This window comes from Ammodytes marinus (assembly GCF_949987685.1).
Source record: "Ammodytes marinus genome assembly, chromosome: 20".
Lineage (NCBI taxonomy): Eukaryota > Metazoa > Chordata > Actinopteri > Uranoscopiformes > Ammodytidae > Ammodytes > Ammodytes marinus.
In genome coordinates this window covers 14,873,935-14,891,347 of record NC_137224.1, presented here as the reverse complement: position 1 = coordinate 14,891,347, position 17,413 = coordinate 14,873,935, and the positions used below count along the sequence as shown (strand labels likewise).

Here is a 17,413-nt window from a genome sequence, read left to right as displayed (position 1 = left end):
ACTTTTTTCTTTCAAAAACGGTATAATAGTGCAAATTAGGTGTAATGCCCCAAACTGACAGAAGCTTACACGTTTAAAGTGACTGTTTAGTGCCTGGTCAAAGGGCACTTGGTTGTGGATGGTTTACACTGGCTGGATTGGGGTGAATTGTAACATTGGGCCACTGGTTCAACATAATTTAACAAGCAGAAAGTCAGGACACCTTTGCTTTGTCTTTTTTTGTTTAATCCATTGACATTTTATGAGGTCAACTGCATCGCAGTGGCAGCCTTTCGCTGTCAACAGTATGTACTAAAACTGATTTGTCAGCCTTTGCCCGATGGATAAAACAGTGCACACACAAACACATACAGTACATTATTTGGCCACTCACTCCCCAAGCCTGAATAAATATCGTGGGGCCCATCCATCCGCGGAGACAAAGACGCAATAGGAAACTTTCCCTACTCTGCAGTAACCAAGCAACGGCTGGATGAGTGACTCAGGAAAGGAAGAGAGGAGCTGACTCATAGCAGCTGTGACGTAAAGGATGTTAAAGGACACAGGCACTCCACTGTATGGTCACACACACACACACATACACACACATGTATGCAGTAGTCTGTGAGGCCTGTAATCTGCCCTGTTTCGGTGGACGTGTCTCAAAGGAAAAACAATGCAAAAAAATAAAAAATAAATAAATATATATATATATATATATATATATATATATATATATATATATATATATATATATATATATATATATATATATATATATATATATATATATATTAAGTCCCAGCACCACAAGAGAGAAACAGATCACATGTTCAAAGTCTCCACGTCCACACACACCAATCAATGTGAATCAAAAATAAATTTGAAAAAATCAAAATGTATACCGTCTCTTGATTGTTTTGTCACAGTTTCTACCTCTGGAAAGCCAATTCAACCCGTCCAAGGAAATCACCAATGTAGCTCCATCCCTGAAGTATTTAAACTCTGTTGAAATGAAATAAAAGAGGTAAAAGAACAACAGAGGAACACGGTTATCTACAGCTATGCAGTGCTCCAAAGCCTTGCTCCAAAGCCTTGCTGCATCATGACGTTGCAAAAATGTGTTGCAACACCATTTAATCACTCTACACCCACTGTGCATGACACCAGCATTATTTCTCCCTTTTTTCTTACCTTGCATCCTTTCGAGCACCGCTGAATCGCTCAACGCATTAACAGCACAACAGGAAACCTCACAGAGGGCATGGACAGAGACCAGCCAGACATGTGGACAGGGAGAGGAGATAGAGAGATGCACAGAAAAAGAGTAGGAAGGTGGTGGTGAGATATAGAGTGAAGGAATGAGGGATGGGGGGAGTGGAATAAGGGGGGAGTAGATCAGAGGAGGGGATGAAAGGGAAGGGAGGCAATGAAGAGGAAGGATGTGGGGACAGAGAAAGGACAAAGAGTTCACATATTACAGTACATTCCCTGGAGGCTGCCAGTGGCCTTTCTGCAGTGGCACAGTGAATGGGGATCAATATCTTATCTGGTCTAATGCACCACAGCCGCACCGAATGATTAACAGCGCAGTGAATGTCACAGTGATAGAGGAGACATTTACTCTACATGGTTCATAATCATTTTACCGTACCAAAGCAGTACAACTGCCAACTCAAATTAAATGTCACATATGCTAATTTTCAGGTTCAAAATTGTAATTTGGGTTTCTGGTAGAAACTGTTTACATGGTAAAATGCCCAAAAAAACCCTGATATTTCTCATATAGTGCCATTGCTGAATCTGCACTTTTCTGCCACTATCTGAAAAGATGATGGTAATGAGGGGGGGTGCGGCTTCAGAGAAATCTGACTGGGGTTTTTGAACACAGGTTTTCATAAAGGTAGAGGCGGAGAAAAAGAAAGAGGGTTGTTTCTCTCATACTTTGGGATTTTCTAGTCACATCGGCAACCCATATTAATGTTGAAAAAACATGAAAAAGTGCATTTTGCATAATAGGTGACCTTTAATACGAGAACAAGCGTATCTTCTGGGTTTCCAGATTTGAAATGTCATCTGGTTTGTCGGGCATTTATTTGCCATAAACAATGTTATATTTTAAGGGGGCGGCCTTAGCTCAGTTGGTAGGGCGTCCCCCCCCATGGGCCTCGGCCAACAGCGGACCCGGGTTCGATTCCAGCCCGCGGTCGTTCTCTGCATGTCACTCCCCTCTCTGCCCCATTTCAACTCTGTCTCTACACTATAAAAAAAAGCCAAAAAAACAAAAAAAAACAATGTTATATTTTATGCTTTATGATCTCTTGTTCGCCATTTCATCTGTCAGTCATCTTCAGTGATTTCTGTTGTTAACTCACAACCACCTAATAGTTATACCTTTCTGTGAAATGCTTTCATGACACCATTGCAACTCCATTGCATAGGTCATTACAGTATAAACTGTAAACAAGTCTGTGTTTTTTTGGTTCCGTCATTCTCTTCGAAAGCCAAAATATAAAATAACAAGCCATCGTCATATAGGAAGGCCATTTACCAGATCTTAATGAGTATTTTTTTGGCGGTGTAATAAGGTTTGATATAATATCTTGATACACAGTGTAGTGCATTGTTCCTGAAGTTGAACTCAAAGTCCACCATTAAGGACATTGGTCAGGGTATAAAAGGTTAAGTCAACTGGTTCTTAAGTTAAGTTATTGTGTGATTTAAATGTGAATGTTTACTCTTACTATGGGAACTACAGTTAGTTGTCACAATGTAAATTTCCCAGTCACTTCTCACCTTTGATAAGATGAATATCCTTAAGGCTAGTTTAAATACATTAATATCTTTAGTTTATTATAACTTATTTGAGTGCAGACTATGTGAAGACTATAATCTTGTCTGGTTGTAATGTATAATCTTAATAATCAAGGTTTAACAGAGTATATAGTTTGCTTTGTCCTAAATGCAACAATGAACATTAGTTCCCTCTAGAGGGTTGAAGGCAGAATAGCAGGCAGCTAGACAGCACTGAGGAAGAGGAGAGAACTGCACCTGACCCCTTATTGTATGTTCTGGAGCATTTGGGCTTTACAAATCTAAGCGATATGGACTGCAAATATGTATGAAATAAATATATAATAATGGCATACTTTACCTGCCAAGCAGACATTTAACTTCTGCTGTTTCTGCAACATGTCCTGCACATGCTCCTTCACTTCTGCTGCTGTCAGTTGCATCAAGATTATTATTATTTTTTTCATCATTATCCGCAAACTTTTCAAGCACCCACATTGTATCAGGAATTCCCGCTGGCTGGTGTGGTCATCACCCTGGCAACAAAATCACTGATGCTGGAGTTCTGCTTCACACACCCAGACAGCATCAGGATGTTGTTCCCAGGATGCAACAGTGTCACCATTCAGTCCACCTCTGGATCCCCAAAAAGAGAAAGAGTGAGAGAGAGAAAAGAGACACAGAGATGGACACATGGTGTTTCAATTTTAGAATGAAGAGATGTTTCTCTTATTCTCATCATTTCTCTTTTTGATACCATCTCCCTTTCCCTCACCACTTCATCCCTGTAGTCATCACCCGCCACCCTGCATCCATATCGGGGCAGCCGGGGATCTGCTTTGCAGTGCAGTGTTTCCGTATGGTCGACTCTTTTTTCACTGGACGTAGCAGTACATAAGAGGAAGCGATAAAGCCGTCTCACTGCCACAAAATGTGAGATTGTTCCTGTCCGTTCCACTTTCTATTTTCACATTGGAGTGATGATTGATGTCCGCTGTCTGGGTTGCTCATAATCTGATATCTCGATACCTTTGGCATCCATCTGTCGGATGAAAGAGTGAAAGATATTTCGGAGTCAGGCTATCAGACCGACTGTTAAAGCATAACAGTTGTACTTTATTATTATATCTGCTGAAGTTTATCCAAGCAGGATAAAACACTGAAATCAGATCTGATCTTTCTTTTTAGTGGGGAGCTGTGCTGAATGCCATCAGGCTGGGTTCATTTGGTTTCTGAACCAGCCGGTGATTTCGCATGCCAACACTCTCGCCTGGCTCAATCCCAGAATTCCCAGCAGGCATAACACAGGGAAACCTGACCTCAGGGTCACCATAAGCGACCTCAAATAAAGAATGTTTCTGTTGTGCTTAACAGGGTGAGAACAAGCCCAAGAGCCAATGTGACCACTCAGCCTGAATTTTTGACTTAATTGGTGTGATCCTGCCTTGTCCTACTGCACCTCCCATTGAGATGTTAGTTGCACAGTGCGCTAGAAGGAACCGTAGAACTATCCTTTTACACTGCAGACGCAGAATCATCCAACCCTGCCGGCACACGGTGAGTGACACCAAACAATCCGTGAGGAGGGGTAATTGGAGATCATTGGGCTTATTCTGAGCATGCAGGATAGGCCTACATAGGCCCGAGGAGGAACATATGGAGCTCCTCTCTAAAAAAGTCGGCCACCAAAGGAATCGGGCACTTGCAAAGCACCATGGGTGATATGGAAGAAAGACAAACATCCAGTCAGGACGGGGGTCGTGCTGTTTGCAGGCTTTATTTGGACACAGCAGGGTCTCACGGCCACTTAGGAGAGGCGGTGAAATGTGACACTAAGATATCAACGTGCAGAGTGGTAAATAGCCTAGGACACTGTTGTGTACATATTTGTTCAAGGTGCGTGGCTTCAACGGTAATAAAACGGTAATGCCCTCCGTCGTTAACATGTAACATTAGATGGGGAAGCATGGGAAGCCTTTACATTTGAAATAATGGAGGCCTCTGTGTCTGGTTGGGAATCGTGTGAGTAATTTGTTGCACATGAGCACAAGTTGGCCTGCACAGCGTGTGAGCACGAGGTAGCAAAGTCCCTTTGTAGTGAGAAATGACTTATGTGGAGAGATCATAGGGGTTTAAAAAGTGTTTGCTGGCAGAGTGTCTTTAATATGATGACATAAATGTGTAAGCCAACTCAGATCCCCGGCAGAGTATTTATGAGCCTCTGTTGACAGCAGTACACCTGCTCTCCAACAGTCCAGAGCCCGGGAACACTGCCCGCCTGGACAGAGCACCACTGCTGCCAAGGCCACCGCCATATCGGGAGAAGTGTGAGGGTAAATAGAGGGGGAGTGTGTGTGTTTGCGTGAAAAGGTGTAGAGAGACTGAGACAGGAGGAGTGAGACCTGTGTGATGAGATGGGGGGGGAGGGGGGTCTCTGTCAGTGGAAGGATTTGGTTGGGTGGGGGAAGTAAGTCTATCTTTACTAATTTCCTAGTGCCATAAGAACATGGGATGACAGAGAGTCGTTTATTATCCCATCACTCAGAGTATAGAATCAATTTCATGGCAGGGGGAGAAACAAATCTCTTGTTTACACAAAGTGTGTCTGACCTGGCAGAACAAGAGCCTGCTGAAAGACTAAATTGAAAGTGTTCACATGCAGAGGTGACCTCCGTGGTAGCAGCGTTTAAAAAGAGACCACGTTTAGCTGCATGCTAACCGTGTCCAGTAAGGGTGTTTTTGCCCTCATTCACTTGAATTCAATGCTTGTTCATAATTCACTTAATACAAGTTCATAAATTCTTGTTCAGCCCCTTAAGGTAATAATTGTCATAGCAGAGAATGCAGGTGTATACAGTAAGCTATTTCAGCAGCCAAGTATTAATGGATTTATGGGATATATCTGTAGAACTTATTGCAGAATCTGTATGAATTGATTGTTACTGACAGAGAGCAAAATGGCACCTTAATCCATCCACATGACAAATAAGAGAGTAGACATTTTGATAAGCAGTATATTCTCTGCAGCTGGTGTCATTGTAGTTTTGACCGCTAGATGGCAGTAGAGTACAGTAACTTCAGTGGGGGTGATATGATTGATGAGTTATCACACAAACACACACACACACAAACACACACAGACTCACGCACACAAACTGTGAATTGCGTTAGGGGGAAAATAAAGACATGGCAATAGCATTGTTTTAAAAAAACATGGGTAACACTTTACAATAAGGTACACAAAAGGTAGTTACTGACTAATGAAATATATAGTTATTGAGTAACTACTTTATAGGCCTACTCATATAAATATATGTATACACTCACCGGCCACTTTATTAGGTACAGCGGTTAATTTTCTTGTTAACACATACAACTAATCAGCCAATCACATGTCAGCAACTCAATGCATTTAGGCATGTAGACCTGGACGGGACAATTTATTGAGGTTGAAACCGAGCAACAGAATTGGGAAGAAGGGGTTTTAAGTGACTTTGAACATGGCAATGTTGAGGGTGCCAGGAGGGATGGTTTGAATATCTCACAAACTGCTAATCTACTGGGATTTTCACTCTAAACCATCTCTGGGGTTTACAGAGAATGGTCCGAAAAAGAAAAAATATCCAGTGAGCGGCATTTGTGCGGACGTAAAATGCCTTGTTGAAGTCAGAGGTCAGTGGAGGATGGGCATACTGGTTCGAGATGATAGAAAGGCAACAGTAACTCAAATAACCACTCGTTACAACCAGGGTATGCAGAATACCATCTCTGAACGCAAAACACGACCAACCTACCTTGAAGCAGGTGGGCTACAGCAACAGAAGACCCCACCGGGTGCCACTCCTGTCAGCTAAAAACAGGAAAATGAGACTACAATTCTCACAGGATCACCAATATTGGACAATAGAAGATTGAAAAATCATGCCTGGTCTGATGAGTCTCAATTTCAGTTGCGACATTCAGATGGCAGGTTCAGAATTTGGTGTAAACAACAACAAGTATGGATCCATCCTGCCGTGCACCATCAACCACGCCATGTTCAAAGTCACCTAAACCCCCTTTCTTCCCCATTTTGATGCTCGGTTTGACTTCAGTACATTGTCTTGACCACGTCTAAATGCATAAATGCATTAAATTGCTGCTACGTGTTTGGCTGATAAGCTTTTTGTTTGTATAAGCCATTGAACAGGTGTACCTAATAAAGTGGCCGGTGAGTGTACTATATATGATGATGATGTCCAGCGCCAGTGCTGTAAGCTTTATGCACAGGCCAATATGTTGGCACGCAAATTCCATATGTGCACGGATGATGTTAAAGTTAGTCTCTTCAGAGCCTACTGTACTCCATTTTACACAGCTCACCTCTGGTGTAAATATAGAACAACAAAACTGAAGAAGTTACAGGTAGCTTATAATGATGCGTTAAGGATCCTCCTTAAGCTTCCAAGGTGGACAAGTGCTATAGCTCTTTGTTTGTGACTAGTAATGTCCCCACCTTTCATGCTGTGTTGATGAATTTAATGTACAAATATATGTGTCGCCTTCTAGAGTCAAAAAACAAACTAATAATTGCACTCACTGACACTAAACAGAGTGATACAAGGTAGGCTACTCCTCTGGGTTGTGGAAACATTGGAATCGATGCTTGTATGTATTTTAATTTGTGTTGTGTATTTGTATTGTCTTTTATATGGAATGTTGAGTCCGGAAATAAAGTATTCATTCATTATACTAATATAGTAAATACTATCTAGTTATTGAGTACTAATAATATAGTAACTATATACAAATATAGTAGGCTAACTACTATATGGTTATTGAGTAAACTATTACATAGTTATGGAAAAGCTCCTGAGTGACTGGGATTCAATCAATTTTGTTTAAACTTATACACAAACTGGTAGTTACTGTTTTAGTGAAATATTAGATAATGGTAACTACTGAATAACTTTGTAGTAGTTACTATATTGGTATGTAGTAGTTCCTAAAAAACTATGTAGTAGTTACTCAATTTACATTTGTGACTCAGTTACTACCTACAAAGTGTTACCAAAGCATGTGTTGCTGATCAAGCAGCAGAGCTGAGAGAGCAAAGCAGCTTTTAACACTAAATCTTTCATCTATATCAGTCTAGTTTTCAGAACCAGTGATGAGAGGCCGGACCTGCGCCTGTCTGTCACTCAATGTTGGCCTACTCCTACAGTGCACTTCAAAAATGTTTGAGCAACCGGCTGCGACCGAGCATGTAAACACTTACCTCATCCGACCTGTAATCAAACCACAGCTAAGGGAGCAGCTACGCACGGGGCAAAATGATGTTCCAGTAATAACTGTTCGTTATGTACAGTTAACACACACACAGAAGCAGGGGAGAATTGAACTTGAAATGTCGGGACCGCTGGCAGGAAAAGGACAGTGGTGAAAGTGTTGAAAAGCAGGCAAGTGACCTCTGACCTGTGTGTTCACACTGGCATGGGCACACACACACACACACACACACACACACACACACACACACACACACACACACACACACACACACACACACACACACACACACACACACACATATAAAAACGTTTGTGCACACGCAGGGTGAGAGACAGCTGTGGGACTCCTCAACTGTTTTATGCCTGAGCTGAATTTGAGCGCTCGTTGAAAGAGCTCTCATTTACACACACACACGCACACGCACACACACACACACACACACACACACACACACACACACACACACACACACACACACACACACACAAACCTGACCAGATAAGAGCAGATCTGTTTCAGCATCTAATCTTAAATGTGATGAGCTCTTCATGGGCCTGTGGCATTGCAGCAATATACGTAGGCCTACATAAATATCTTTATTTGGGCGCTGGGCAGGGGTATATCACACTACCTTCCACTATTAGCAACAGAACACTTTTGGCTTGTTGATGCCATTAACTCTAGATTATAGGGAAAGTCTTAACTTGTTAGTACACCCACCTGTCCAGATCACCTATTAATCTAACACCATGCTTCTCTCCCTTACACCACTATATTTGCTGCAAACGCCCCACCCTCCTCTTTCTCTCCTCAGACACGCCCGAGGGAGTCCCTGTAGCCCCCCTCTCCAAACCTATCACCATTTCTTGTCTCAGCACAGATCCTATCTCTTGCAGCCTTAAGCCTGGCCGGGGACACATCAGGCCCTGATCCAGTTGCACAGCAGCAAACCCCATTTAAGTCAAAAATGTATTGAGTCAGGATTGCCCCTTAGTTACGGCTCAAACAGCTAGAGAAATAAAGCAGCCCGGGGGAAACAGAAGATGAAGGCGTCTGCATCTCTGTGCGTTTGACAGGCATTTAATCTTTGCAGTTAAGCTACGGGAGGATCAACTTCCCCACAGCCTGCGAAAGACCAGGGCAACACCACATTATCGCTGCCTTCCAGACACCAAGGTTGCAAAAATACACAGGCCCTTCTATGATTGAAAGGTTTTTCCTTCTAATCTTAAGGGGAAAGTTTCACATTAAAATATTCTTATTCGTAGGATTCATACCACTTGAAAAATGCTAAATCTGAAGCTATACCAGTAAGCTAACTTTTAACCCTTAACACAAATAACAGAATAGGCTAACAGGTGGTGATATAGTCCTACTGCGCTATTTCTTGGCCAGTCTCTTCTGGTTGTCTGGCAACTGTTCCTGGCCAAGAAATAGTTGAAGAAATGTGACCCTAATAAACAACACTACAGTTTTTATTCTGTATGGATTAAACGGACAGCATGGAACGTGTAAATTAGTGAGCCTTAACAGGTGGGAGGCAGATTTGGTTACCTTTGGACAGCGACAAGCTAGTTTTTACCCCGTTTCCATTCTTTGTGTTAAACTTAGTCAGCCAATTGCTCGCTGTACCTTCATATTTTGCTAACATAAAGGCAAGAGAGCAATTGTTTGATCTCCTTATCTATATTAACTCCCAGGAAAAATAGAAAAAACTAAACAAAAAAAGTGGATGAGTGTGTTTCATAAGTTAAGTGGATGAGTGTGTTTCATAAGTTTCCCCAAGGGGACAATAATGTATAGCCTAATTGAATTGAATTCACAAAATGTTGAACTTTTATTTTCAGAAATGTATAGCATGTTTTTAGGGAAATTCTGTTCTTGTATAGTGTTTGCTGTTTGTGCCCAATAAGGACGCCTTTAACACTAAGGTTGTATTGGATCTTTTCATTTTTATTGCAGAAATGTCTGCAGTAGGCCTACATCTGAGGTCAAAGTGTTTGTGTGTGTGTGTGTGGGGGGGGGGGGCATGATTACCATATGCATATATTACACTTATGAGTGCATTTTTATTTTTATTTTTATGGTGCGCCTAAGTGACTACAATTAGGTTTCACACAGGTCACCACTGGTGTATGGAGGAAAATATCAGGAAACATAAACAAAAATATAAGGTAGCAACAGTTCAGTAGAGAGAAAAATAGAATAAAAAGGCGGGAAAGTATTATTTTTGCCAAAGGACTCAACTGATTCAATGGGATCTGAGTGGAGGTTTTTTGAAATTTTAAATGATTTAAGCGAACAGAGACACATGCATGGGCTCACGGTACTGTGGGCTATACGTACACAAAATAGATGCAGGTATGGACTGCAACTTACACACATCCAGTTTTGAGTGATTCATGAGTGATTTATGTCAAAACAGAGTAGAGAATAGCCAGACAACCAGACAAACAGAATGTCATTGGCAACCACACGATCGAAAGATTTGTGCCAGAACCAAGGATGAACAAAGATAAAACTCTTTAGCCAGAGTGAAGGGTGGGGGTGGGGGTGAGGGTGGAGATTTAAATGTGTTTTCAATGGGGGGTATCTTGGCTGACTTCTAGAGCCGTCACTGGCATGCTCACACCACAGCTGGTCAGATGGAAATAGACGAGTCAGTAACCAAGCCAAGGGAAACAAGGAGGAGACACCACTTTACTAATGGATGCATGAAGGGTCGAACAGGCCGCCAATCTTCTTCCCTGTCTGTCTTCCCTCCCTGTCTGTCTTCTCTGTCTGAGAAGCCAAATGTCTAAGACATCACGGGAGGACTGAAGGATTTAGTTTAGCATGCGGCGAGACATTATCACCCATCTGAAACAGAATGGCACCCAGGATAAAGTGTTTCTACTGATGGCAGTACAGACAGAAGAACATTTTATGAAAGCCACATTCCTTCAATCTGTTGTATAGTAAAAATGAGAAAAAGTCTGCAAAAGTCACCAAGACTGAGATAGAGAAAAGACAAGGAGAAGGGAGAAGGCAGGGGAAAATACCAGTTAATAGAAAGTCTAACTATCTGTGTCATGTGTTCACAAAAACCTAGAAGGTATGTACCAATTACCAGCAGGGTTGTAAATCCTACACCAACAAAAAAAAGCTAATTGGTTTTTCAGTGAGGAATGTTCAAAAGTTGCTGGCAGGGCACAAGGCAGTTCTCTACAGCGAAGAGAAAAGAATGAAGAGTGAAAAAACCTTGCAGTTGATACATTTTGTGTAAGCTTAATGGTATTACAAAAAAGTAATGTTTATTATTAATACTATATGAGTACATGGGGGAAGCCAAATCTCTCTAATAGGTCAGCATGAATACAATATCCAAGATACATCCTGTCAAAGTGTCCTTGAGCAAAACAATGCATGTCGGCCAGCTCAGAAGTCCCTCTATAGATACGCCTGGAATCTATTAGATCATAGATACACGGACAACCTGAAATAAGACACTATAGACTAAGCGGCCTAGATTTATAATTTGTGTAAAATGCAACCTACCATCTGTTCCTCTTAAACTTACCTCTTCTGGTTTCCATAGCCTGCGCTGATTTCTTCCATCGCTCAGTATTTCCCAACACAAAATGCATGTATCACCTACTAGCGCAGCAGGCCACTGATATGCTGACATGGGATAGGACTTTTTCTCAGGTGCAAGAGACGAGGAAAAGTCACAGTCTACACAGAAGATCCGTATGTAACTTCCCCTGTTGTCAGACTATCTTACAGCTGCCTGAAAAGAAAAAACAACCGAGGCAACAATCACTACGTGCACAGGACAGTCACCCCATCCCTATCCATCTCTCTCTCTCTCTCTGTCTGTCGTTTCCTCTCCGTCCCCCCCTCTACTTCCTCCTCTCATCCACCGGTCCATCACACAGGAAAAGCCTGGTCTTCCTGCATCGGAGTGTGGAAATGGACAAGGCTGAGAAGGGGGGACAGAGGATGTTTTTGTCGTTCCCCAGCCCGTCTGGTTGCTGCAGGCCTCACTGTAGTCCATCCTGAGGAAACGGGGCTCACGTCACTCTGGCCCGGAGCCTTGGTTCCCTTCACGTGCTGCCTTGTAAGAGCAGGTAGTGACGCAGTAACCGCAGCCCCCTCACACACACGGGAGCTATAAAGACATGTGGATTGAAACCGTGGACAGCATATTAGGCCTATGTGCAATAAATCGCCAGGAGTGTGTATTACAGTTACACAAAAGGGGTCACATGTGGTGTGGGGAGATAGTGTGAGGAGGGTTTGTGTTTTGGCCAGAACAAAAGGCAATAACTTTGCCAGTAAGTTAACTGCTTTGTTCCTGTCTGTATTAGTTGCAAACTGCCAAGCCACCTGCAAGTGGGAGAATTCCTCAGCAGGTGGTTTTCCAGAGGCTCCCTTCTACTGATTAATAGCAAATAAAATTAAAACTAGAACTACAGTTATGTCGTTGTATATAATTGTATGCCTCCTGGTGGCATACAATTATATACAACTACATAACTGCATACTTTATATACTGTACAACTACACAACTATGTTGGCAGTGGTGGTAGGTACTGTTTTATAGAAAGTATAGCTCCTAGGGAAGCTACAATATGGCAGAAAGGCACAGTGACATCACAATATGTAAGGTTGCAGTAACCTTTGACCTCCAAAATGTTATCAGTTTATCATTGAGTTGAGTTGTGAGGTTGTGCCAAATTTGACGAAAAAAACTCTCAGAGCCTTCTTTATGTATCATGTTCAAGAGAGGCATGAGGTAACAGTGACATTGAGCTTAGAGCTCCAAAATCAAATGAGTTCATCCTTGAGTCAGAGTGGAGATTTGTTTGAAAAAAATCCCTCAAAGCGTTCATGAGATTGGCTTGGACAGATGGACGTACGGCCGAAAAACAAACGTACGAACAGACAACTTGAAGACATAATGCATTTCGGCCTTCGGCTATCCCCAACATGGAGTCATAAAAATGCACGAATGTAGCTAATGCATGCGTTCCTTTGTTAGGAGTTTCTAAGACGAACACTGTGTTCATCAGAAATCATATAAAAATAGCTTCAAATTTTGGCTACACCTTGCATGCCAACATGGCACAACCATATGCTGTCACCATCTTGTAAAAATCCAAGTCTGTAAACGCTAACTTGCAGCATGGCGGAACAAGGCGCCCGTGAGTGGAGTGAGTAGACAGCTTTTTGAAACACAGCCTGAAAGTGACGGAGGCCGTAATAACAGGATGTTTATAGGCTGTGGAGGCGCGGCCATGCCCCCAGCAGCCAGCGACTGCTGCTGGGAACACGAGCAAAGAGGAAATGCAGGCCAGGCAGCTTCCCTTCAGATGCACCAAATATAACCCTCACTGACTCACTGTTTTGATTACAAGCCCACGCTACCTGACTTGGGGTCTGTTTAGGTATAGTTTAAATCCACCGTGATGCCAGGGGAAACCAATCTAGAAAAACGCACGTGTTGGCAATGATTACTGTCTTTTCACATACACACACATACACACACACACACACACACACACACACACACACACACACACACACACACACACACACACACACACAGTGTTGTATTGACACCTCGGTTTTTGTTGTTAGGTACATTTTCTTTGTCTGTATGCAAAGCTAAGCTGCTAGCTGTGGCTTCAGATATGACATCGGCTCCCAGCAAGAAAGCAAAAATAGTTGTTTCTAAAATGGCAAAATAATTCTAAAATAATTTAACTAAATGTAGATTTCCAATTTAAAATATAATCCAATATTGGTAGACTACCTGTATAAAGGGTGCATGTGTAATCCGTGTCTACCTCACATACTTAACACACACACACACACACACAACCGCGCGCACACACACACAAACACACACTGTTGCTGAAGTGGTCAGCTGCAGGTGACAGCGCGGACAGCAGTACACTGGTGGTTTCTGACACCAAGGGGTTTTTAAGGCAGGTCACTGTCACCAGTACTTTCTTTCTGCACATCACACATTTCAAAAGGCTGCAACATCCACCACAGCAGAGTCCCCGACACTATGGCCATTACCGACTTTCTAGCAGTCTCTGACATCACGTCGGCTATCAATGCTTGTAAAGGTGAGGATGTGGCGGTTTTTTTGAGTGTGTGATTACATTTTTCTATTGTTACTGCTTGTATATGTCACTGTGGATCTAAATCGTGTTGTGTTTATTTGTGATTTAACATTTTTACAGCGAATGATTCCTTCTGCTCGAAGATGTTTTTCAAAACTGTGGGACTGTCTAAGAAAACCCCCACAGAGATCGAAAAGGTCTTTAAGATTCTGGACCAGGACAAAAGTGGCTTCATAGAACAGGATGAGTTACAGTTAAGTTTAAGACATATGGAGCTATCTACTAACTATATGAATGCTGGCACTTCTATCGCGGTCTTGATTCATGTAACTGTTAGTAGTTTTCTGTATGGCACAACAGTGAGACATTTTCTGTACTCATGCATCATGGCTGACACCACAACCTGTATTTTGTTCCAATATTTAAAGTGCTTAACCATTGTTGGCATTTGTGTGTATTTTTATTCCCCCTCAATGTGGTGCTTTGTCCCCACTGTTCCTCAGACTGTTCCTGCAGAACTTCTCCAAAGGAGCCAGGCCCCTGACGGCAGCTGAGACCAGAGCTTTCGTGCGTGAGGGAGACTCGGATGGGGATGGGAAAATCGGTTGGGAAGGTAAGCAGGTCAGAAGGGCTGTTAAAGGTGCACTATGTAACTTTGGGTGTGTCAGAAGAGTGAACATTTTGTAAGGTTTATTCTTATAACTGTTTAAACAGACTTTCATCACAGGAAAATTGGATCCCTGGGACACTGTTTGAAGTTGGAAAGCTTCCCAGAAAGTTACTGTTTCACTATTGTTGTTTACAGAAGCAGGGCCCACTGGCTCTGAAAATGTAAACAAAATCCCCTTCCCTGAAACTGCAAAGTGCACCTTTAATGCTGATCAGTTTTCAGATTTTTTTCTGGTTCATGTGGCATGAATGTTTGGTTTGCCACTGCTGCAGAGTCATGAAGTATGGCACACATAAATTTAGGAGTAAAAAAGTTATCTCTTATCAACCTATGACTACAGTACTTAAAGCAACAGTGCTGGATTAACCCTTTCAGGACTGCCTCCGAGGTGATAATTTTTCATATTTATGCTAAGAGCACTAATGACCAATCAGGATTTACCCGAAATCCACAATATTGATAATTTAGTTTTTTTACTAATCATTTTAGCCACTGATATGTTACTCAGCTTTATAAGTATATACTGTAAAGCAGGCAGCAATTCAAATGTGAAATTATAAGCAACCTACTGGTCTATAAAAATAAAATTCAAGAAGAAAACTTAAAACATAAACAAGTGACAAAGTTATTTAAAGTCAAAAAGGTGTCGCGACATTTTATCAAATTCACAAAGTAAATACAAATAATCTGATTCGATCAGAAATGTTCAATATTCAATTTGTCACTCGTAAAATGAAAGAATTTATACTATAATATGTACTTCAATTTAAATTCCATTATTCTTTATTTTAAATATGGTTAATGGGGAATCTAAGTCCTTGAAGAAGCCTCCAGTCACCCTCCTTCATCCATGAGCTGTATTTGTATTGTATTGTGTTGGTTGCTATGGCAGCGTAAGTGCAGCAAACACTCACCTCAGACAAAGTGTCACTGCCAGAGCTGCACACTTCAGTGTGTTTCGGTGAATGTTGGTAGGTCGGTAAAATAAGAGGAGTATTGGTAGACTATCGTGCAACAGAGTGAAACAAAAATCCTGTCTTTCTTTCATTTTGTTTTTCAGAGTTTTCTGCACTGGTCAAGTCTTCATAAGTCGTGCGGGATTCCCACAGTTTCTTGCATCGTGATATTCTCAGGATGTACCTCTTTTTTTTCACATTTTAACTAGCTATGTAAAATAACCCAGTCTCATCCAGGGATCTCATATGGTTAAGGTAATAGGATATGTTGTAGTTTTTAACAGGAAGTAATGTCATAAAGTGTCCTTCCCTTCCAGAAAAGTGCCTAAATAAATATCCTTTTCTCCATTACATGTTAAGTTGTGTTTTTTATTTTCCTGCTTGTATCCAGCGTGATTGTCTTTGTCAACAGATTGGCAGACTTCTCCCTCATGATGTTATATTGCGTGCTGATAGAGGTTCAGCCAGGTCCAGGGGGGGGGGCTTGAGTTTCTTTAATTAATGGCATGAGCAGCTTTCCAAAGTGCAAATGAAGCGTTTGTGATTCTGGCAGCTTCAGTTGGACACCTTGGAGAGATCAAGTTTGTCAATTACCGGAATATGTTTACACTCAGTCAGTCAACATGTACACAACATTTAACCATTTTCTTTTAAATCAATTTATATATGGATACATTATGATGAAAAAATGATTTTGATATTCACTACCCTAAAACCAAATAGATGTAGATGTTGCTCATGCTCACTTAATGATTTTAAAAAGGCTGGTTGTACCCATTAAACAGTCAATAATGTGTTTGGTCTGACCTCATATTCACAGCAGGAAAAAGCCTTACAGAAATAATACACAACATTCAATCTGCACGCAGCTAATAATGTCCATCATACTGTACAGTATATCTTGCTCGTGTTTCACTCAAAGACTGCAGTGGTTTCTATGGCAGGGTGGGCTTTGGAAAACTATCCTCCAAGTCTGTTTGATAGTCTTCTACAGCTATTAAATAAATGAAGTAATGTTATGGCAATATTTGCTTCTAGAATGTGGTGGAGTAGAAGTTTAACATGTGTCACACTTGAAAATTGATCTTGGGGGTGAAAAAAACACCAAACATCTGATATTTTGGCTTAACCACCAGAGAAATCTTTATTGGTGTGAGCCACAGGTGGGTGAGGTGGGGGTTAACACAGACAGGAGTTAGTACTGGCAGTAGAGAAACGGAGTGACAGCACGTCAGCAGTGCGTAGCCTACTTGCGGTGACCCAGCAGGGAAACTGTGGGACAGGGATAGAGTTTCACATTTGCAGGACTTCTGTCAATGAAGCACATTTGTCAGAGAATATCAGTCACTTCTATTTCTGCTGGAGCATGAGCTAACAGACCCACTGCCCTCAGGAGGAGCATCAGAGGAGCGTGGTTCTGTTGTCATCATAAATGGGATGATGACAACAGAAGAGCATACCATCTGCTGCAACAGCGTGAGCTATACTTAGCATTAAAGGCAAAATCGGACGTTCCAGTGTGGTTGCTGAGGTCTTAAAAATGTTATGTTGATGCAATGTCACTGTGTTCACCAGTCCTAAATGCCCACTAAATATTCCACAAATGTATTACAAATAAATTCCAAGTG

At 41.7% G+C, this 17,413-nt stretch overlaps 1 protein-coding gene across 1 annotated transcript; it reads left to right on the top strand.

The window, feature by feature from the left end:
- Positions 1-14,101: 14,101 nt before the first annotated feature.
- Positions 14,102-15,918, top strand: LOC307267252 (parvalbumin, thymic-like; the record flags this gene model as incomplete). The annotated part of the gene is made up of 4 exons (XM_080049520.1): positions 14,102-14,162; positions 14,280-14,412; positions 14,663-14,772; positions 15,890-15,918. 4 exons carry the CDS (start codon positions 14,102-14,104, stop codon positions 15,916-15,918), a joined length of 333 nt encoding a protein of 110 aa, XP_079905646.1.
- Positions 15,919-17,413: the final 1,495 nt, after the last annotated feature.